The sequence below is a fragment of the Camarhynchus parvulus genome, chromosome Z (genome assembly GCF_901933205.1).
Source record: "Camarhynchus parvulus chromosome Z, STF_HiC, whole genome shotgun sequence".
Classification (NCBI taxonomy): domain Eukaryota; kingdom Metazoa; phylum Chordata; class Aves; order Passeriformes; family Thraupidae; genus Camarhynchus; species Camarhynchus parvulus.
Window position 1 is genome coordinate 44,693,728 of NC_044601.1, and position 23,190 is coordinate 44,716,917.

Genomic DNA, 23,190 nt, shown 5'->3' on the forward strand with positions numbered 1-23,190 from the left:
TCAGTGGTAGGAGCTGCTGCCTTGGTCCTGAGCTGAATTTCACACCCACATGTGAAGAGATGCATGCAGTCTTTCTCAATTCAAATGAAAACTGATCTGAGTCCCCAGCACAGAAGTGACTGCCACTTTCTGTGAAGAACACCAATGACTGAGCTGAGCTCATGTGCAGATGCTCGCAGCCCCAAGCCAAGATGCAGCACCATTTAGAGGCAGGGTAGACTCTTCCATCTGAGTGAGCATGCTTTCCAGAACGTTTATCAGATTAATGTGGCCACCAACCCTCTTTCCCCCTCAGTAAATCTCTTGTCTATCACTGAGGGCTATACAGATGACCAAGGCTGGAAAAGTACTGCAGCCTAGAGAGCCTTCAAAACAAACACAGCCATGCCAAAAGTGAAGCTAAACAACTACAGAATCTAAATGTAAGTACTTGTAAGTGGCATAAAAATCTCCCCATTAAATTAAAATTTAATAGCAAAGAAAAGCATGCTTTGAATATTAAGTTGCAAGCACCCATTCTGGTGCTATAATTACTTTCCATTTTCTTCTCTCTGGAGTTCAAATACTGAGAGTAGCAAGAATGTATATTTGCTTTCACTGAAGTCCTGTGTCATGGACAAATGCTTTCAGGAAGTATCAGTAACAGGAATTTGGATTTTAACATATTTTGATGAAATAATTATCTAATTGCTACAGACTCTTTCACCAGCCATTTAAGAAGGGTCAAGCTGGAACACCAGCACCCAGTAATAATGATGCCAACATATTTTAAAATTTCATTAAATTATTAATATTGTTTTACAAGTGGAAAACAACAGACCCGTCTTTCAAAAAGCATGACACTGATTGTCTAAAATACTTAGGCTTTCTATTGATACAATCTTTGCAAATGAAAAGCAAGTATTCAAAAAACAACAACAAAAAACCCAACCAGCTGTTTTTAATGTATTTGAATATCCAACTTTTTTCACAGCTCTGTTTATTCTCTTGAGTACACCACAGCAAGAGAGAGCACTCCATTATACCCTGTACCTTGGGATTGCTAAAGCTTACTGTAATGGAAGCTTCTAGGTTTCAAAGTAAAATTGGATTTGGATAGCAAAAGGCCTAACAAGGATACAATACGGCCTAGAAACAGAATGAAGCTGATCCAGTCAACACTCATTGCTGGAATCAATATAAACAAAATCCAGAGGCATGCCATAAAACCTTGTAAAAAATCTGTACACCAGCTTTTATAGAGCTGGGACTGATTTTTGCATGTGTGCACACGCATGTGATTTTGTGTGTGTGTGTGTGTGTGTGTGTGTGTGTGTGTGTGTGTGTGTGTGATAACCATAGGATCTTTCAGATATAATTACTGCAACTATGTTACTATTGAGATCTTTATAGTGATCTTTATGCTCAGACCAGATCTTGCCTGCCCTAGGTGCTATGCAAACGAAAAGTAAAGAGCTTCTCAACAAAGTAATTTTCTAGTTAATTCTAACAATTAATTACAAGTCAGGTGCATGGGAATGAAGAGAGGAGACTGGTGCATGAATGCAATATATATGCATGTACAAGATCCCTCAACACAAGACACTTCCATTAATCCACGATGTGGTAGGAGAACTGGAAGTGAAAAGGAAACAACTACACTGCAAACTTTAATTGTTTCTGATCCATGTAATGCTGAGATAAGCTCTGTCTCTATTGTACTAGCTGAGAAGAGAAACCAACAGAGTATCTGTTTTTTACAGTTATCCTAGGCAAATCAACCAAATGTTGTGGCAGGCACTTGTATTTGAAACAGAATCAGGAAAAAGAGGAGGTTGCTTATCATTTTGACAAGCATTAACATCCTCCTCCTTCTCTTTGTCCACCAAACAGGATATAATTAAGCAAGGCAATATGTTCAGGGACAGATGAAAAGACAGAAGGAAGTTAAAACTACAGAAAAAAAGAGGATTCAGAAAGAATTAAAATTAAAATTAAATAAAGGAAGTCTCTAGCAACTGCTGTGTGTTTAATGGAGAGACCAGAAGGTTATCTTGCAGATGCCTGGTGCTGAAATTCATTTTTCTTACAAGTAATAAAAACCAGAGAAGCCCAAGATTCTTACAATGTGTTCAGAAAAGACAAGAAGGAACTCTTAGAGAAGCTCTCTGTTGGTACACTTTAATGTTAATGGCTAAAGAATCAATATGGTCATCCTTCCATTGAACTAAGAACATCTGCCTCCATGGGGAATAAAACCAGAAATATTTGTAATACAGGGAGAGCCTGAAATATCAAGGTCATTGTGAATCTAACAGCACACTATGCAATACTCTAGAGAATTATTTTTATTTTTGAAAGCTTTTCAAATTATGCAGTCCAGAAACTTGATTTTCACTAACAGTTGCTTTGTACTTGCAAAATGATGATAACTTGGAAGACACAGAAGGAGTGTACAGCCTCCAGAACAGGAGGCAACCAGAACATTTTTAGCTAAGCAAGTACATTCTCTTGCTCACAAATAGGCCAGCACATCGGGCTACATTGTCAGTTTACTAAGTTACTGCATAAAGCCTGGTTCCTCATTATTTTCAACAGTGCTGGGGTACTCATGCTGTGTGAAAGAAACTAAACAATAAAAAAGTTTAGCAGACGCTGAGAGTGCTTCATGGGGTGCTGTACTACTACAGCAAGCATGACTTATTTATATTGGTGCACTCACACACCGCAGAAAAGCTGAATTCCTGCCCAGCTCATTTATTTCAGTCTTGCAACTTTGTTTGTGCCATCAAGTGGTGATACACTCTAGTTGCTTTCACCCACCCTGTCTTCTCAAGGGAAGTAATGCAGCAAACCTGAGAGCAAACAGAACCACCCCTTGCTGGTCTGCATTCTTTTTCCTAGGTTGATAGAGGGCACTTCATTGCTTTGGGGACAGTTACAAATGAGGAAGATGGTGAAGGGAAATTTGCTGCATTACAGAGGAGAAAGTGCTGTAGAAGTGACATACCATGAGAAAGAGCTCTGCTTTGCTCTTCCTGGTAGTATAGAGGGAAAACCAGCTCAGCATATCGGTTCCATTATTTGTTGACCACAAGTCCCATTTTGGACTCCTACCACATCGTGGCTTTCTTAAGGGCCAGTCCAATTCCTGACACTGCCAGAAGCTATCCTTGTGCAAGACACACTTTTTTCTCTTCCTCATTCTCCCCCATTCTCAGAAGGAAGAAACCCTTCCTTTCTACACCTTTACCTGGCCTAATGAGAAAGCATCTTGTAATGATCCACACATCCCTACACTTCCTATCTCTCATCTTTAAAAGTAGAGAGAAACATGGGTCTGCATGTTCATATATTTTCAACAGAAGGGAGAGTCCCAAATTACTTCTCATCCACTTAAAATTCTACAAAGTCCCAACACAAAATGTAAAGAGACTTAAAATGAATAAATATAATAGGAAATATCTCTGCAAAGATGAAACTATCTCAATGGAACAAATCCAAAGCAACTCCACATTTTACACAAGTCATACAGGGCTGAGAAGGGTATTAGCAATGCCATGTTTTTTTCTTCCCAGGCACATTTTTTCAGCTACAGTGCATAATGATCAAATGGATTCCAGGCAGGCTTAGCTTGGAAACTGGAAGGCTGTCACCCAAAACTCTCCCTTTGTTTGTCATTTCAAGCCACAAGCCTTGGGGAAAATCATCTACATTTTAAATGGACCCAGAGGCATTGCTCATACATCAGTGTCAAAGAAAACAATCCTGGAAAAGCAATCATTATTGACAGAAATTTCCTTTAAAAAATGAACAGAACTCTATTTTTCCATCTCTTCTTTGACTGCCATTTTAGCCTTCACCTTTTTTGTATAAATCTTGTAAAAATTTCATGTGTAAACCTACCAGTCCTATAGGAAATCCCACAGACATTAACTGCCTACACTCAAAAACAGAGGGAACACATTGCTTTTGTGTTGAAATAAAAAACTCAAGTAGTATATGTACTATAAGATATCAATTATCAAAAGCAGTAATAGGACAGGTTAAAAAATTAGACATGGTAATTATAACAGCATAGTCTAAGGCTGAGACAGCATCTTACACAAGCAGAAAATTGGTTTGCAGACTCCCAGAAGAAAATTCTACATTCAGCCCCTATTCTATTTTAATTTTTATTGACTTTCCCATCTTTTATTTTGAACTAATTTAACTTGATTGTTGTGATGCTAAAATTAATTCTTCTGAATTAAGCTCTCCCCACCTCCACATGAACTCATATTTCATGCACAACATTTTTTGTTCAAGATTTGCACAGAGCTCTTACACCACTAATGCATGTCTGATTATGGCCCCAAAACAGACCAGATGATCAGATATACAGAAACCACAGTACAGAACCACAGCCAAACATCAAGGCTGAGCAGGAGACTTTAAGGATATTTTAAGTATCACATCTTGTTTCATGTTATACCACATTAAGTTTTAACTTCTGTCCACTTCAATGTTACAAGTTCATCTATTTCTTAATCCATAAGCTTAGGAATAAGACTAGATTTGGAAAAGGAGATATTTTGTCTAGAAGAACCTACTACACAGTTATTTAGGAAGACTCAGGATATCACCTGGGTAACTGTCCTCTACCAACAACTGAAGGGAGAAAATTCACTATTCAGTAGTTTCAGGGTAGCTATTGCATTGCTCAAAACTACACAGAAACCTCAGCTTCACAAAGACTCTTTCTAACAGTAACTATCAGCTAGGGTGTAGTTTATTCTTTACTGACCTAGCTATTTTGACCGCTTTTCTTTTTTTTCCTGCCCATTGCTGTCAGCCTGGTATCACTAAATGCTCTTCCTCCTTTGGAAGAATTTAAGGCACCCTCAAGAGTAAAGCATAAGGAACAAGCCTTATTACATTAAAAGTTTAAAAAACAGTACGATCAAAGAATTGCAAAATCCTAGATAAATTTTATACATTTCAAAATAATGCATGAATGGACAAGCAGTTTACCACAGCATGAAAGAAATGCTTTGCTTATACATAAACACACCTAAGAGCTATCACAAAAGAAATAGCAATACAACAGATACAGAGCCTATGGCAAGTTTGAAGCAATTTATTGGTATTCCTGGTATTGCAATATTTTAAGCAGCTACGGGTATTCCTGAAAAATATCTGAATTATTTATCAATCCTTTCATCTAGAGGCAGTCAACCTAACAGGACTGCAGTGAAACTGCTCTTCCAACCTTCTGCCAGCAGGTTACACCAAGCAGCTCTGAACCTCCCTAGAAATATTTGCAAAGCACAAAGCAGCAATCCTTCAGACAACCTGATTAATATCCCACATGTTCACCTTAAATGCTTCAAATCTTTATTCTAATTAGTACAGACTGAAAAGCAAAGTCAAGGCTCAAACAACATACACACTCAGTGCACTCTTTGTCCCTGGGAAAACTCTTAAAGGCTGCTAAATGTGTTTCCTAAAAAGCTTAGAGGAGCTTTTTCACGTGGATTCATAGTACTTCAGAATTATGCATTCCCTGACAGAACTCCAATGGAAGTTCACTACTAAGAAGTGACCTAGTGAAGAATGTGAACTAGTCTGTGTCAGTTCGGCTGAACATGCTCTATATGCCTAACCTGAAATAGGATGACATTAGTCACAGGCCTTATCTAGCTAGAAGCTAAAGACTTTAACATTTAAAAATCCAGTATCAACACAATTCCTTGTTCTAGGTTACAGGGAGGGTCAGCAGCTAGCTCACTAAAAACAGACATTTGGGGTTCCTCACTGGGTAGGTCAAAGAATGCTGCTACCAAGAAAAGGTGGTGATGCCTGCTTTAGTCTCATGAAGGAACATTATAACATCTCATTATCACATTCAATTTTATTTCAAACGCAAACTATGAATAAAGCAACCCCCCTTTCTGACTTAACGAAATGATGAGGTGAACTGCAATGAAGGCAACCAAATAAACAGATTTTTTGAATACAGTACTTATATTTTTCTCCTTTTCCCAGGAAATTAGTTACCCATCACCCTTCACCTCTCTCACTCCTTTTAAAAAAAGACAATCAGGAAAAATCCAGTTTTCTTCTCACACATATAAAGAATCTATACTACTTTCCCCATAAAGATGAAATTCACTCAAAGAGTGACAATTAAGAAGAAAAGGTTGTGTAATAATAATAACCATAATGAAAAACCCAACATCTCCCCAAACTACTGACTATAAGGGACACAGCCCTCTGTGACAAATGCTTCTGGACTTACAATTGAAATGATTGGTTTTGAATATAAATGTCACCAATACTGTATAGAAAGTATCACAGGCTCAGAAAGCACACAGGGAATGATGAAGTGAGCTGTTGCTATAGTGATTCTGATAAGATTCTCTCAAGTGCCTTTCCTTTTCCCATGCAACCACAATCAGGTCTAATTTTAAACCGACTCTTCCATTAATTATATATTTTTCTGGTATTCTGGCATACAAAACCAGACAAATTAAGAACCATACAAGATACTACATGTCTTGCTTCAGGGATTTTTTTTTAATCTCAGCAGTTTCAAAGTGCACCAGGATAAAACCTGCTGTTTCAAAGCTCAACAAAGGGTCAGTTCTGCTGATACTTTTACTTGGATCTCTGAAAACCGATTAACACAAGGCTGTAAAAAGGTACATATAAGTAAAGCACTGATTTGATTGTTACCATTTTACTAACTCAGCGATGCCCGTCATTACTTCAACAAATTAAACTTATCTGAAAGCTAGTATACAAGTTATAAACTTGTTTCTCAAAATGAGAAACAAACGTTGCAAAAGCCTGCTTGCAATTTCTAGTTACTGTTACCACCTTTGCATCAAGTTCACTTTGCCAAGTGACAGACCACTAAAGGCTGCCAGAAAGTTGGCTTCCAGCAGAAAGGTAGCTCCCACTGCTTCACTTCAAAAGTAAGTTTAAAATCTTTTGTGTACCAAGTAGTACTTGTGTCATGGACTTTCTTCAACCACAGTTAACTTTACGTAATTTGAGGGCTAAACTGCTTAAAAGCTCATTAGACTTAATTTTTAAAAAATAAATTACTACAGATGTTTTAGAAAACCTCCATCTCTAAGCTACCAAGTACTGCAGGGATGTCACAGTGAAGCTTGCTTTCCAGTAACCATTAACCAAGCTGGACAGAGATGTAGCACCAAGGGCTTTCCATGCAAACAAAATAGTGACTCTAAGTTCTGTGATAGCTCAGCATCAGAGAGAAGTGCACCACACATTAAGGTGTTTCTGCCTTTTAGCACTAAGCCTAAACCATGCGGGAATACCCCTTTCATGCCATATTAAATAGGCATACTTCCTGTGTACACATAAAAACTGCTGTCAAGAAAAGCAAATAATGACTTCTTGATTTTATGGCAGGAAAAAAATCTCAGCCTTTAACAGACATTGCTATTATTGTATTTGAAAACAGCAACTTTTTAACAATGCCTAATATTCAGTGTAAATTTAACCTGGGGCGAAAATAATGTAATTTTGTTAGAAACCAAATCAGTGAGACCTGCAGTCTACATTGTAACTATGTTGCATTTTCCATTTATTTTACTCAAATTCTTTATGGTTCACAAAATAGCTCCCAGAAATAGATCACACATTAGCTTCAAACTACAGCAACATTTCACCGACTGACATAATCTTTGACACTTTTCAGTTTGATCACAGTCGAACTCACACAGATGATAAGTGATGTACTTCTGTCTTGAGTGTATCAAAGGCTGCAATACAGAGGTGTACAAACCGAACTGTTTATTCTGCAGTTTGTTTCACACCACAATCAGAGCAAAAAAGAGGTGCTGGGAATACAGCACCTCTGAGTGCTTCAGGAATACAAATACTGAATGGAACTCAGTAACCAACTTAAGCAGGGGAAGAGCCAACCTTGCATTTACTGCCAAACACTTCCCAAACTAGATATGCACAGTACAGGTTTTACCTTTCCAGATTTGCTGCCACAGGCACATAATTCAAGTTAGCCTAATTTTGCCCTAATACATTTACATTTTTCACTGCTACAGTCTGATGTCCTCGTGTATTTGCTCTCCTTCTGCACCCCATGAGTGCAGGGGAGGCAGACAAGAAGGCTTTAATACTAAATGTAAACACCTAAAAAGAGGACAAAACCCCTGATACCTGCAGTTTCAGCCACAGCCACTATCAATAAGGCAACCATTTCCAAAAGATCGATCATTGGTGAATAGGCCAGGGCTACCACACAGTTCATCATTATTCTGTTTACTTTTCATGTCATGTCTCAATGAGCAATGCTTACTGGTATTTCTTTTTTCTTCCAACCTTGCATTTTCCTAATAAAAATACTTTTAGCAATGAGTAACAAGAAATGCTCAAATCCTTTACACATTTTAAACTGTTCTCTAACCACAGTACCCAATCACAGCTCTTCTGAGGCATCTAGTTAGCATACCTCTTAGCATATCTAACTTCTGAGATCCGTGAGACCAAAATGTCCTTTGCCTCGTTGCGTATGTCAATCCCAAGGAACAGCAAGTACAACAAGGATAAAAATGGCAAACTGCACTCAAGCATTTTGTAAGGCAGTTTGAAATTTGTGGGCTTTTACCAGCTACATGATTGTTTTGTTATTTTCAGAAAAAGACTATGCTATCAAATCTGTTATTTGAAGAGAGACAGCAGGTACCGCTCTTTAAGTACTGCATGTACTGTAGGACAAATGCTCCCTTGCATAGGTAGCTGCAAGTAAAATGAGGTCATGCTATCCAAAACAGGCAGAGGATTTTATAATCAGCAAGAAGGTATTTTGTAGTTTTTCCACTTTTGAGACAGAACACATCCAAGATTGCTAGTTATAAATATAGCGGTGACAGCACTGAGCCTGTCAGAGTCCAGTAAGCATTTGGACAATGCTCTCAGGCACACGGTGTGATTCTTGGGGTGTCCTGTGCAGAGCCAGGAGTTGGGCTCAATGAGCCTGACTGGTCCCTTCCAACTCAGCATATTCTATGATAACTCACTAATGTTTTTGGTTCTGCTAATGACTGGCCCACAATGCAAGGCCAGGATGACTTGCTACTTTGCCATTTTACAGTGGCCTACTCAGACCTTGTATTCAGGCTCCAAACTGACATTCATACACCACTTAAGGAAAACTGCAAGAAGAAGTAAGCACTGCAGGACAGTAAATTCAATGAAGGCTAAAACTTCTTTTTGCTGGTGAAGTGGACTGTAACACTCCTGCTGCACATGTTCTGCTGTCATGCTCTCACAGTAGCTGCTTCACCTTGTTCACCGCCAATCAGACACACTAGTAGCCAGTCTCGTTTGTGGACTTTGGCACAGACTGTGCAGACAAGGGGGAGGGAGATGGTGTCCATTTTACACCCAATTGTCTGCTGCCAGAGTCCGTCTACTTAGCTTGTAGCTTGATTTAGTCCAGCTCTGCTCACTCGCTAGTGGAACTTTGAAGAAAGGAGTATTTTCCCCCTTTTTTAAATGAAAGCAGTAGCTATAGGGGAGAGAGCAGAATAAATGTCAATGTAAAGAGGATCATCATAAAGTTGACTCTGGAGATTAAAGGCAGCTTTATATCCACACCAATTCTTAAACAACAGATATTACTCATAAGGGTGAAAATCGGTTTGCAAATCCAGATGCCAAAATTTGTGTGCTTTCAGCCTGACAAGTTCTAGACTGAAAGAGTGGGGTGGGGGAGGTGGGGGGAAATAGCCAAAATCCCTGCTCCCTTCCTTTTTCAGCATGAGAAAGGAATTATTATTGGGTCTACATTCACAGCTGAGCAAACACGCATTTCTATCAGCTGCTGCCTTGTATATCCCTTACAAATTTTAACAATAAATCCCAGAAAGCATTCTTCGTTGCTGCTTAAATGCTCGCTAAACTAGATCCTGGGTCTAATCCTCACTTGGTCCAAAGAGAAAACACACAGTTCATCCAAGCTACCAGGGACCTGCCCCAATCAGCTGAGGACCTGACACACCACACATGCATACAATCATTAATTACATGAAAGCTGGGAGACATGGACAACCCCAGCACCTTTAAAAGATGTGCAGTCCAGCATCTCATAGAGATGCATCAGTGGTGAAGACAGAAACCAAATGATGAAAGCAGCCACAGTGCTATTTCTGAAACAACCAACTCCACATTTAATTGAGTCCCTCAGGCTTTCAAACTGATGTAGCAAAGGGGAGACAGAGAGGCAGCTGAAAAGCCTGGGGACATCCTCCTTCAGGGACAGGGACGCATAAGGATTTAAGGAAACAGGTAAGGGGATAAAATCAGCTGACAAGAAAGGTTCGGACTTCTACCTAAGCTTTTTCCAAACCCATACTGTTCTTCCACCCCACAATGCCCTCCACAAAGAAAACCCAAAGAAAGGTAAGGAAGGGACTACTCAGGGATTAGCAAACCTAGTTAGGAACCAAGGATTTATATCAAGTAAATCTCAGAAAGAGGTAAAAGGAACTATGGCAGAAGGAACAGCTGCAGGTAGCTCAGCAGAGTGCTTGCTACAGAGAAGCACAGAAAATGCAATTGGACTCATTCCAGCAGACAGCACAGATACGTTATTTGGAGCATGCAGCTCCAAAATGCTCATTATTAAAGCAGCACTGAAACAAAAAAAAAAAAAAAAAGCCAACCAACCAAGCAAACAGCCGACCAAGCAACCAACACAGCAACCAACCAACAAAAAGTAAGTATCCTGAATGACTGAGTCATTTTTTTTTCATTTTGCTACTGAGCATCTTATAGTCAGAAATTTGCACCTAAACTTAACTTTTCTGTAAACAATAAGAGTAATAACCATGACCTTTGCTTATCTACTGATTCAATACTCCTCTATTCAATTACAGAAAAGCACTGTTTTGTGGATCTGTCTGCAATCAAGCTTCTGCCCTTAGGGAGAACACTTTTTCACAGGCACAAATGTATATGCAGAAATAAGCAGATATACAAGCTGAATAAATGTACCCTCTTATTTTCATTTTTGTTCTGCACTCTAATCTTTCTGAACTTTTCTGAAGATGGAATTATTTAGAAAAAATTGAGCCACTGGAATACAGTAACATAATTGACTTTTCCATTTTTTTAATTGGGGCAAAAAAAATCTACAGTCTGTTGGATATAATTGCATAATTTTCTACATGTCTTGATAACTAAATGCTGACATAACACTTTCAATCCTACAAAAGCATAAACATTATTTTTTTTAATAAAAAGGCAGCTACTTGAAAATTAACATGCCAAATCATTTACAATGTATCTAATGTAAATCTACCTCCTTCTCATCATAATAATTTTCATTATTGGTTATAAAACCATTTTGTCTAAAATGGAGTGTAACAGAACAAAGTAGGTCTGTAACTGTGGTGATTACTCCACCTCTTAACACGGTCATCTTAAATGTTCTTTCCATTTCCAAAGGGTTTCACCTTGTGGAACTTGTATCACACCTGCTACCTGTTACTATATACTATGCAGCAATGTGCATCAAAACCACAGATAGTCTGAGCACAACAGATTATACTGGATCCACTCTACTGTATCATATTACTAAGTTGAATATCTTCACTGTTACCAGCAAAGCACAGAACAGTCTTCTTGACTATCAAGTCCAGTTAGATGGTATAGCTCCTTTTTTATGTGCTTGACCACATCATAGTCATCTTAAAGCCTGTGAAATAAACCAAGATTTTATGAAACAATGATTTTAAACTAAGATCATATGGACTTTTCATTACATATAGTAAAATGAAGGGATGTCCTCATTGAAATACTGCATAAGCCTTGTATTTCATATGTTGGCTGAGGTGTGACAGGAAAAAAATATCTTAACGCCTTTGTCCTTCTCTCCATCAGTCTACCCTATAAACTAGCACGTGACTTGCCATCATTCAAACATACTGGCAGTTTTCTTAACAAGTGTGGTGCAGAATAGGAATTCTCAGGCAGTGGAATGTTAGAGATACTTCGGTCCCGGGCCTGCTTCCATGCAACCGGCAAGAGCATATACTGCTACCATGGTAGAAAACCAAAAATGTCATGAAACTACTTGTATAGGTCTTACTAGCACTCACATTAGTCTCCTGAAAAAATGTTTCCTCAAACATTGTAAAGAAAAAAATATATAGAAAACTGTCAGACAGACAGACATCCCTTTCCATGTTAAACTACCACGTGATATGCCCTGGAGTGTTTAAAAACATTTCACATTCTTAGTGGATGTCCAGTCCCACTTTCTTGTAAGCCTTCCTTTAGTTACAAGTCGGAGAAAACAATCATTAGAAAAAACACAAAGTAAACGCTGGTGAGTGGGTAAACTTTACAGCATATATGTTTAACCCAAGATATATTTTCAACCCAACAGCTGCGACAAGCTATGCAACTCCTATTTTCCAGATTGAGGACATTTGAAAGCCGACACTATTTACTGCATATCTTCACTCTCCAGCTCCTAACTTATTTTTTTTCCATAATAAAATTAGTACAATATAGGCTCTAAATACTCATCCTGTTCTTAAAAATCAATTTTCAATACAACTATTTTTCTCATCAGAAGCTCATCCACAGCAGCTTGCAGAGTCCATTTAAGCCAGCAATACCCTGATTCACCTCTTGGAAAACCACCTTTAATGGCAACAAAATAATATCTCAACTTAGCTCAAAAACTACCTTTATTCTTTCTTTTACTACTGATTACAGTAGAAGAATCCTGATCACTGACATTTCTAAGACTTTTTCTGCCTGGAAGCCTTTTGACTTTGTACTTGGCCCTCTATTTATGACATTTAAACTGTTCAGCATTTTGAGTATGCTGGTTGCAGTAGCACATAATCCTGAATTTCCCGAAGTATAGGATAAACACTCTCCCACTTTTAGCCTATTTTATTATTTCATATGTGCTATGTAAGAATAGATGAATATAAAATGGCCTGATATTTTAATTTGAATGGCTACCCCACAAGCCAGTGCTATTCACTACCACAATTCTGTAAATTCAAGCTAATGAAAAAATCAGCAGAATTCCTATTTAAAAAAAACCAAACCAGTTCGCATGCCCCAAAAATAAAAATCTGTATTAAAGGTACTTGTTTCCCCAATAAACCTATATTGTACAGCTAGCTTTAAAAGCAGCATAACACAAACTAGAGAAGGTTACTAGTTAAGCAACTGAAAACAGAATTTTTAGTAACTATTGCCCCTTCTACAGCTGCAGACATAATATACTCCCCATTCTTCTATGTTATGCTTAGTTTAGCTCAAAAATTACTAATGTGACTCAAAATAGCAGGAATGCACGCTTATCACATCTAAGTTGAAACCGGAATAAAAACTAGCACCTACAAATACAAAAATCCTGACATACTGAGGATCTTATTTCACCAAATAAAAACAAGATTTCCTAAATTAGTACATTTTAAATAGAAAACATTTTCTAAATGCTTTCCATATTGCATTTAATATAATTAATGTTTACATACTCATTAAAATGTGAATATTTGCAGAAAAGCAATACTTTCATTTAAGGTTCTTTCTCAAAGGCAGCTGCCCACATCAGGAAAAACAGCATTCTGGTAAACATTTACCTCTTCTTTAAAAAAAGAAAACCAAATATATAAAACAAAGCTGTAAATAAATACCTCTAAACCATGGAAGTATCTACACAAGACTGTCTCTTTACTCAGTAAGAAAATGGTTCTAAATTGAGTACTATCCTTCCAAAGAAATTAAACTGGTTTGAAGAACCAATTTTCTGCTGCCAGAAAACAGCAATAAGCCTTTCTTTAAAAGGTAGTCTAAATTATAAACATGTAACATTATTAAAAATTTTATTTGAATTAAGGTTTCTTGCTTGCTGGTTTAAACTAAGAACAAGTCAACAATCCAAATAATTCTAATTCTAATCAACCTATCTGCAATAAGACAGCTCTACAGGTCTACAACATGGCAAGATTATTCCATAATAAGTTGATAGTAACAAGTAGGTAATAGTTATTTTTTCCACCATATTTATTTTGATCCAAAAAGGAAATACTTGCACCACACAGAAGAATGATTTAGGTTGATGGACAGAATAATCACAAAGTTAACAGTTCCTAAGGAAGGGACCATGACAACCCTGCTAATGGTTGTAAGCCTAAAAAATAATTCATTTGTTTATACTGGTAGCTGCCACTTTCAACATAACTGAAAGAGAAAAGATTGCTGTACTGTTTAATACTATTTAGGAAAGTTAAAGGACAAGGAACTCAGTAAAACCATTAACTTTTTTATTTTTTTCTGTTTACATGGGGTTGGAGACTGGCTTTGACTGCTGTTGCTGGCCAGGGGCTGTATGGAACCAGGAATTCCTTGTAGGGGAAGCCAGATAGAGTTAATTCTCTAGCATATCTTTATAATTATTAGTCATATTAGTCATTAACTAAAGCTAGCAAAGGAACAGATCTTTGCTTGTACTTGTTTTAAATTCTGAATCTTATAAAAGGTTTTAGTCTGTCCTGGCCATTTGTGTTCATCTGAATCACTCACTCTCTCCATTTCTGGCTGCATTTAACCTCTGTGTGGATTTCCAGTATTTCTAAAACATAATACAAGATCTGCCTCGAGACAGACTTTTTGCTGATGCAGGGGTTTACTAAACAACTTCTGGAATGCCACTGGACACAGCAAAACTGACCTTTAAGGAGGAGCATGGGTCAAACTCTGAGACAAAATTGCCCTTTTTCCTTCAATGTAAGGGTGCAACAGTTGAGATCTGGTCACGTTGTACTTTAGATTATTTCCCACTGAAGCTACTAGACAAAAAGCTCTGAGCTGTTGGCAAGAAAGATGTCAGGTAAAAGATATGGAAATTCTGCTATACCCTTTTCCTCCCAGAATTGTAATGAAAGCCTGTCTTCCAATATTAAATGAAAAACATATCCACATGGAGTGTGGACCAAGTAATTTCTGTCAATTTCTGGATCTGACTGGCTTCATCTGTCTATTGACTCCAGAAATATTGTGGATGAGGAGGAGGAGAGATTACCCCCAATAGTGATACTGCAATCTGTTTGTAGAAGAATCCTTCTTTTACTCTTGTTTTAAATATAAAGCTTTTAAAATCCAAATACTTATCCTTCTAGCACTGTCAACATACAACTAAAGAATCAGTGCTGATGAAAAGCCTTCCAACTTATTGTGCTTTTATATGCAGTGCCTAGAAAATTCTTGACCAGTTTCTGCTACATTTAAAGAAAACTATATATACAAAAGGACAGATGGACTATGAAAGGCAGATGACTGAAAGGGCATGTATTACAGGAAAAGAGCCCTCTGAATGCTCTTCAATGTTTTATCTTTAATGATGGTTCTCCCGTACTTCAAAGCATGTTACACTGAGCACACTGAAATCTGATGTTGTTACAGGATAAGGCTTGCTGCAATTTGGCTCTGGGTTCTGACACATGGTTACTAATGTTTTTTTCTGAAGATTCCAACAGTTCAGACTGGGACAAACCACGGACAGATGAAGACAACAGAGAAACTGAAAGATGAGAGGGAGAGTAAGAACGTGTGCCCCTCTGTGCAGAAATGAGTGAATGCTGGAGCCTCAGCACAGTGGAGTCCCTACAGCCAGAACAGCTACATCTGACAGCACTGGCTTGGACAGTGACCAATATTTCTTCACATAAAGCAGCATTATCACACACTGGCAACCATAGCAGAACAGCACTAAACACTGGTATTTCTGTCATTCACATGAAAAGAATTAAATATTCTAATGAGGTACATCTCTCTGGTATTTCCCTTCCTTGTGCCTCCCTACCTTCTGAAAAGCTGCCCAAATCTTTTGCAAATTAACTTATTTTAAAGCACTCAGCCTAGGCAGGTGTCCAAACTGGTAAAACATACCATGCCAACGAAACGTGCCAACAAATTGTATTTTTCTCTTCAGATACTTCCACCACTTCTCAATATCATTTAAAAATATAACTGCTGCATAACTTGAATAGCAGGCAGCTATTTCTGACTCATTTATTTTTATACCTTTTTTTTTACACCCATATACTTTTCTGGAGGCATTGAAAACCAAGTTTGATCAGTTATTTCACCTACAGCCTTAAGAGACTGAAAATATCTCAAAGGAAGAATTAAGTATGTTACAGGACTGTGTTTACATCTCCTATTTGTGCTGGAACAGGTAATGGTATTCATTATGTACTGCAGATTTCTATACATACTAGTAAGAATGAATGCCTCCCAAATATCATTCAGGAATATATTTTTTTTGGTACACTGCGAAAATTTATTATAAGCAATACTTTAGAGTAATAACATTTTCAGACACTAAGCTGCTTGACTGGTATGAAAGTAAAAGTGCAACTCCTGCACCCACAGACCAGACATGCAAATAATAGCACAGGTGAAACTTGTTTTGCATGTAATGTTGCCCTGAGCAGTGACACACAAGTATTATTAGGAAAAAGCACAATTTCATATGGACAGAGATCAGAGCCCCAAAATGATTTTAAGGCAGAAATCAGGCCTCAAAACTGTAACTTACTACCATCCAACCTAAACAATTCTATTATTCTATTTAAGATAGTACATCTAAGAATGTGAGAGAATAACTTCTAATCATTTGCTATTGTCTCATTTTGTGATTATAATCAGATATGGACCCCAAGTAATAAATCCTGAAGTCTGCAGAAACAGCTGTGTTTTCAAAAAAAATTACCAATAACAGAAAGATAATAAAAAGATCCATGCAGATTGTGCAAGAATTTGTAGAGCACATGCACATACAAAAACATTCTCCAGACATTGTGTATACTTTTTTCTACATGGTGGGTCATGGGTTTAATGCAATTAAAAATTCTCTTGAGGAGTCTCAACATAAGAAAAACTTCACCCATTCTTTTCATACACATTGAAAAATCTTTGTTGGCATAAAACCTACATACAAAATCAGCAGTTACCTCATCACAAAACCTCTCTTCATTATGCTAATGTTTCAATCATAAGAAAAACACCCTGATGTGTGAAATAGTGACATCTCAGTGAGAAAGGACAAAGTACAGCGAACTGCAGATCTTTGATCTGGCTGAAAGTGCTCTGCATTCTGATGAGAATTTTTGCTGGGATCCTAGGAGATGAAAGGATTTTTTTAAAGTCTGACAGTTAACAGAAGGGGGGAGGCATTCAGAAGAGAACAAAAAGAGGAGCACTGAAAGCAGATGACATCATGCCTCAAACTGGCCTTCACCATCCTACTGACATGTTCCACAATAGCAGTTTCCACGCAGCTATTCTTGAGATCAAGATCCTCTGTGGAGACAGTATGGCTGGAAATCCTATGCTTTAAAAGGACAGAAAATTGAAATAGGTCTAAATATAACACATATATTTTATTTTGGGATCCTAAATGCATTATGGTAATGGTCCAGAATACTACTTTTTGAAACTATGTCCTGCCTCACATTATAGATAGAAAGTCTCCAGTCTACAAAGCTAACAATTACAAGATCTGTCACTCGCAGCTCCAGGAAAATCCCACACTACAAGCATGGAAATGCCATTACTTCCCTCTGATTCTTCCCACAGGCACTTTGCCTTTTGTACCAGGAACATCTTCCAACATTGCAGGGCCTTGGAACTGATTATCTTTCCCCTCAGGTTCCCAGAGGCTCCAAACACTAGGGAGAGGTACCAAATTTCCCTCCTTATACTCTACAAGCAGCTAAGAGGAAAACCACAGGACTTTGGGAGCATTCTGATTATGTTCAGTCAAATGCACACACAGTCAACTTACCATGTACAGGCCATGTACACAATACTTGTTTGTAATAGACTTCTATATCTCAGAAGACACACAACATAAAAAACAGACATAAAACCAGTTTTTCTGTGATACTGCTTTTCTCCTGTTCAGAAGTTTCCTCTACTTAAATAAAAGAAAAATTGTACTTGGAATTTTCTCATTAAGGTAGAAAAAGAGACATTTCCTGTCAAAGCTTCTCTGCTTCTTAACTTTCTTCTCTATACCCCTCATTCATGTTTCATGGTGTGGCCATTTACATGGGACATTTTTCTGTGTCAAATATCCTCACAGCTGCAAGACCTATCTTTATAAAAATGTCTTTCATTTTACCCCCAGCCTAGTGCAAACTGTAAAGACCAACTAAAGTGTCTTGCAAATACCTGTATCTCCTATACCTAAAAGCTAGAATGCATATTTTCACTTGACAGAAAAAATGCTGTTATAATGAGGATTTTTACATGCTGTTTCACTACCTGAATACACATCCATTATGAGAATAGTTGGGAATGAAGTCTCCTTGAAAATTGATGCTAATACCAAAAGACAGCATTTTGCAACACCAAAACAAAGCACCATCACAGGGACACAAAGAAAAAAAATTTCACCCAGAGCATGTCTGACAAGCTATGTGACACATCAATACTTTTCTATTCTCCCCATATGGACGACCAAAATCTGTATCAATGGCAAATTATTATATTTGATATCCACACAGCTATACTCTCACCAGCCATAGTGGAATTCTATCTTAGGAAAATTGTAAATAACCATGATTGCTTTTGAACTGTAACTCTCTCTACTAGAAGTTGTTCTTAAGGATAGAAATCCTGAGTTATAACCTGAGGTACTAACTAAGCACATATTAAGATTAAGAAGGTTATTTACTTGTTAGAGATTTCCATAATATTCTCTCCCTCTTACTATGGATCATTTTTTATGCTTCTAAGCTTTTGTCACTCTTTCTGAACTTCTTTTTTCAAGAAGAATCTGTAAGATACATTACAGACACCTTACTGTCTGGATTTTATCTGTACGGTTTTGAGACTTAGCAATTAAAACTACCCCACTTTCCTTTGTATGTCAGGGAAGTCAAAGGTCTCTTGAAATCCCTGACCCTAGAGAGCCTGACTCCATCAGAGAGAAAGTAAGGACATGTGGCATAATACAACACATTCAAGAATGTTACTAAAAGGTACTAGAGGGCTCTCATTAAACTGGCTTTACCTTCTTCTGTTTTCACCTCTGCTGTTGCAAGATGGAAAACTGATTTCTGTCTACAGATTCTGATAAGACCAGTGAAATCTTGATCAAAAGGAATGAAAATGCCACTAACCTGCCCTCCGTGAGTGATTCTTCTTCCTACTTTTATTTTTAAACTACAGGATATTGCTAGTAGTGACCCATTTCTATTGTTTCCATATTGAAGTTCTGAGGTTCGGATACCATCCCAGTATCAGAATCAGTCTAATGCAGTCACATACTTAAAACAATGCATACACCTAAACCAGCTATCCAGAAAACACCTTAACTAAAAAAAACCCAATCATTATTATTTATAAATAACAACCTGGCATTATTTGTAAGGATACTCCCTCATGCGCTTGACAGGATGTGCTACTTTTTCCACCAAAAAACTTAGTTCTCAAAATGTGTGTGCAACTGTCTTAAAATTTATTCTAGTGATCAGCAATAATTGCTACCCTCTCAAAGTCAATATTGAGAGCTATTGACTTGAAGCAAACAAGCATTCAACCTGACACTACCAGAAAATTTGTACACTTCAATCAACACAAAAATAGTTCCCAAAAAATGTAACAACCCATGCACAGAGTGAACTACACAGCTCATCTGCGAAATATACAAGTACTAAGGGGATAATATATTTCATTCACCCTTGACTTGACCATTTCCACAGTATGCCCATTTTCATTCTTCTGTGTTCTAAGGAAACAATCTTCCTTGAGTCCTACACTTAGACATCCAAATATCATGTAGCCAATTGAGATAAATAATGATTCAGAGAACAAAAAAAAAAGTATTGAAAGGAAAAACTGTGAACAAACATGACTATTTATATTTTCAGCATCTCTAACATAAACCAAAGCTGCAGGTTGCATTAGCTGCTAGCTCAGTATCTCAGATTAACATGCTTGACAGGAGACAAGGCCAGAGGTCCAGAGAAGGGCAGCCATAACCATGGAGAAGTTGGCAAGAAAGCCCTTGGCTGTGAGTTGTAAGACAAGTAGATGCACATACTTTGCAAGAGAGAAATCAAAAGCCAAGAAGCTGGAAAGGGTCAGTCTTCAAAGGACAAGATTTCATGGAAAGGACAAGACTTGAGGGGAAATGATGCTTACTTGTAAAGGTAGTATTCAGCTTGATCCACTTCTTCTCGTGAAGAAATGTTGTCAACAAACTGATTAAAAAATAAGAAATAAAAGCTTAAAAAAGGAGCACTCACATGAAGCATATTAGAAGAAAATAACAAATAACAAAATACACTTGTCTGGCACATTTAGCTATCTGACAGTACTGGAATTCTTCGTATCTCTGCTCGCTCCTAATTCTGGTCTCTTCTAGACTGCTAAAACTTAAATCTTTTCAAACTGAGAACTCCCTTCTTTAACTCTGAGAAACTTTATGCATCTTGAAAGCCATCTGAGAATTAAACACCTATAGCTCAGTACCCTGTATTTCTGCTATTCCTTTAAATCTTTGCTCTTTAAACATACCCTTTATTTAAACATATATTCAGTTCCTCACATTTTTGCCACAATTTTGAGAGAGTTTTGACATGCCTCATTGCTTTCTCCAAAAAAATATTATTTTACCTATGGTTTGCCTGTTGTGCCTAATTATAATATATATTGTGAAGCACAGGGACAGCAAAATTTTATATTTCACTATACTTATAAACAATGGTAAGGAAAAAAATCACCCTGCCACACTATACAGCACAATCGTCCTCTCATTTACAATCCTCACTTCTTACAGAACTCCCAGTGCTATCAATTACCTAGATACAAGCCAAGTTTTCAAGATAAAACCAGATTTATCTTATGGTAACAGTGAATCCTGTTTTCCTGTACATTTTACTAACATAAGCATAAAGGTGCTGGAACACTACAGCATCTTAATAATGTAATACCTTTAGTTCAGAATAAACAAACATGTTCTCAAGGCCAGTACTTCTCTTTACCCTAAGCCTAATCTAAAAATAATTGAGCTGACTGGTATTTGGTCTCCCATTCCTTCATTCTCTTTGCATGCTGTATACATAGAGATCTCATCTTCTGAGCGTGGCAACAGCATGCTTGTGTACTTTACCTGCATTCCAGAAAATAAGAATCTGATGTTAGCTTCCGGTATTGGAAAGTGGGGCTGTTTGACAATCTGAAAATGCCATTTCTCCAGGGAGGTCAGCCCAAAGCAGGAAAGGGTTAAATCTGATTCATAAAAAGGAGAGGAACACCCATTTCCCTCGTGGACACTGTCTCAGAAGCAATGGTCAAGAATGCTTGATCTGTGTAAATGCTTGCTCTTGTAACTGAACAAAGTGTTCTGTGACTCCTCAGTTAGTGGTGCAAATAATCCTAGTCGTATTACTGAGATAACTCAGCTTCCCCGGATACTTTTGAAAACTGAAATTAGTTTGTTGTTTTGTTTTTTAAACAACTAACTTTATTTTCCTTCTTCATTACAAACACTCATTTACACAGGGAATTTAAAAACACATATCTCTGCTTTTCCTCCCCTTTTCCAGATTAACCTATCCAGAGGATGGAACTGGTTACTCTTCCCAGTAAAAATAATGGCTTTGCTTAACCCATGTCAGCATTTGCTCTGCCTCAGTCTGCTGCAGTGAAAGAAAGCTATAAAGGCAAAATATGTCCACCTTCACCTCATTCTTGAAAGAAGCCTGGAACTGGAAGAAGACAGACAGTGCAGTGTATTAATTCAATGCATTCCCTTAGCAGCCTGGGCTCTTATGCACTGCCTGAGGAGGTTTTAAAGCTCTCACAAAGAAACCATAGGTAGGCAGGAAACACATATTAGGGAAATACACAACCCAATAACAGCGAGGCCCAATTTTACTGAGGAAAAAAATCTGTTTTGAAGATCCTATGATCTGGGTACTAACTAATGAGTACAAAGTATCAATAAAACAGCTTTATACAGCAATTTAATAGTATAACAAGACATTTATGATCCTGGAACTCCCAACAGAAGTGGTATCATTTATCACCTCTCAGCTCACTTCACTACACAAGCATTCCACAGTACTTCTACCAGTTTATGATTGGGATTTATTTCCTTACCCGGGCTACTGTCAAAGAGCTGACAGGCAGTTTTCTTTCATAGGTTCTGTCCATTAAGTGGGCTAAGTCAGCTGGAGAAAGCAGAAAAAGTACGTCTTTAATCAACCGGCATAACAGGAAAATCTGCAGAGCCATCATATAACCTAGAATACAACCTATGTCCATGAAATCAAATTCCAGGTTCTTAACATTTCCATTTCAAAACTGTATGGAAATAGTACTTTCAAATATTGTTGAACACTTTAACAGAAAATAACGCATGAGAAAATTCTCAACATGATGATCCTAACTTTCTAGGAAAAAAAAAGGGTAAAACAACCACTCTATAAAGTGCTGGATGAAATTGGTATAACTAATATAAGTCACCTAAACCAAAAAATTAGCAGGTGCCCTTAAAATTTGCACTTGCTTTCAAGCCTAGCATATGCTGGACAGTACTTTAGGCATGGATTTTTATTTTACGGTAAAACAATGAGACACAGAAACATATAGTACCATACTGATAAACCTTACAGTCACAAACAGCAATCCAAAGAAATCCTGTCAATCAAATGGGGCACTGTGCCAGTAACTAAGTAGCTTTATAGCATTCTGCTTCAGCAGTCATATTCATCTGACCATGCATGAACTTAAACTTCTGACCGTCGAACAGGCAGCCAGCCATTGCATTTAATGAATTAATTGGAAGCTAAATTAATTTAATTTGGAGTTTTAGCTTTGTACTGTTCCTGAAAAATAAAGGTTATTCAGAAAGAGTAAGCAGCTCAATGTATACCTAATGTCATCTGTTTGATCATGAACTGACAGTATCAAATCTATAAGCTTTAGAGACTTCAACCATACTCTTTCTTGCTATTCTTTTCCATCCTTGAGGACCAGAAATCTAACACATTCCCTCTGCAAGATTTGGAACTTGCTTCCTCCTTCGCAACTGTTACTCAGTGAGTCACTCCTTTGACACCTCTCAGTAAAGCCCACTGGCCATTCTTGGCCAGCTGATGGGTTGGTTCATTTTACAATTAATTTTCCAAA

General features: G+C 37.6%; 1 protein-coding gene across 3 annotated transcripts in view; it reads right to left on the reverse strand.

The window, feature by feature from the left end:
- The window catches only part of MRPS27 (mitochondrial ribosomal protein S27), a 42,807-nt gene that overhangs the window by 13,014 nt on the left and 6,603 nt on the right, over positions 1-23,190 (reverse strand). For all 3 annotated transcript variants that reach the window (XM_030968255.1, XM_030968257.1, XM_030968256.1), the window contains exons 3-4: positions 22,159-22,229; positions 20,197-20,255 (exon numbers count right to left, since the gene is read on the reverse strand). In XM_030968255.1, the coding sequence (XP_030824115.1) occupies positions 20,197-20,255; positions 22,159-22,229 (130 nt within the window). The remainder of the gene's footprint in view (positions 1-20,196; positions 20,256-22,158; positions 22,230-23,190) is intronic.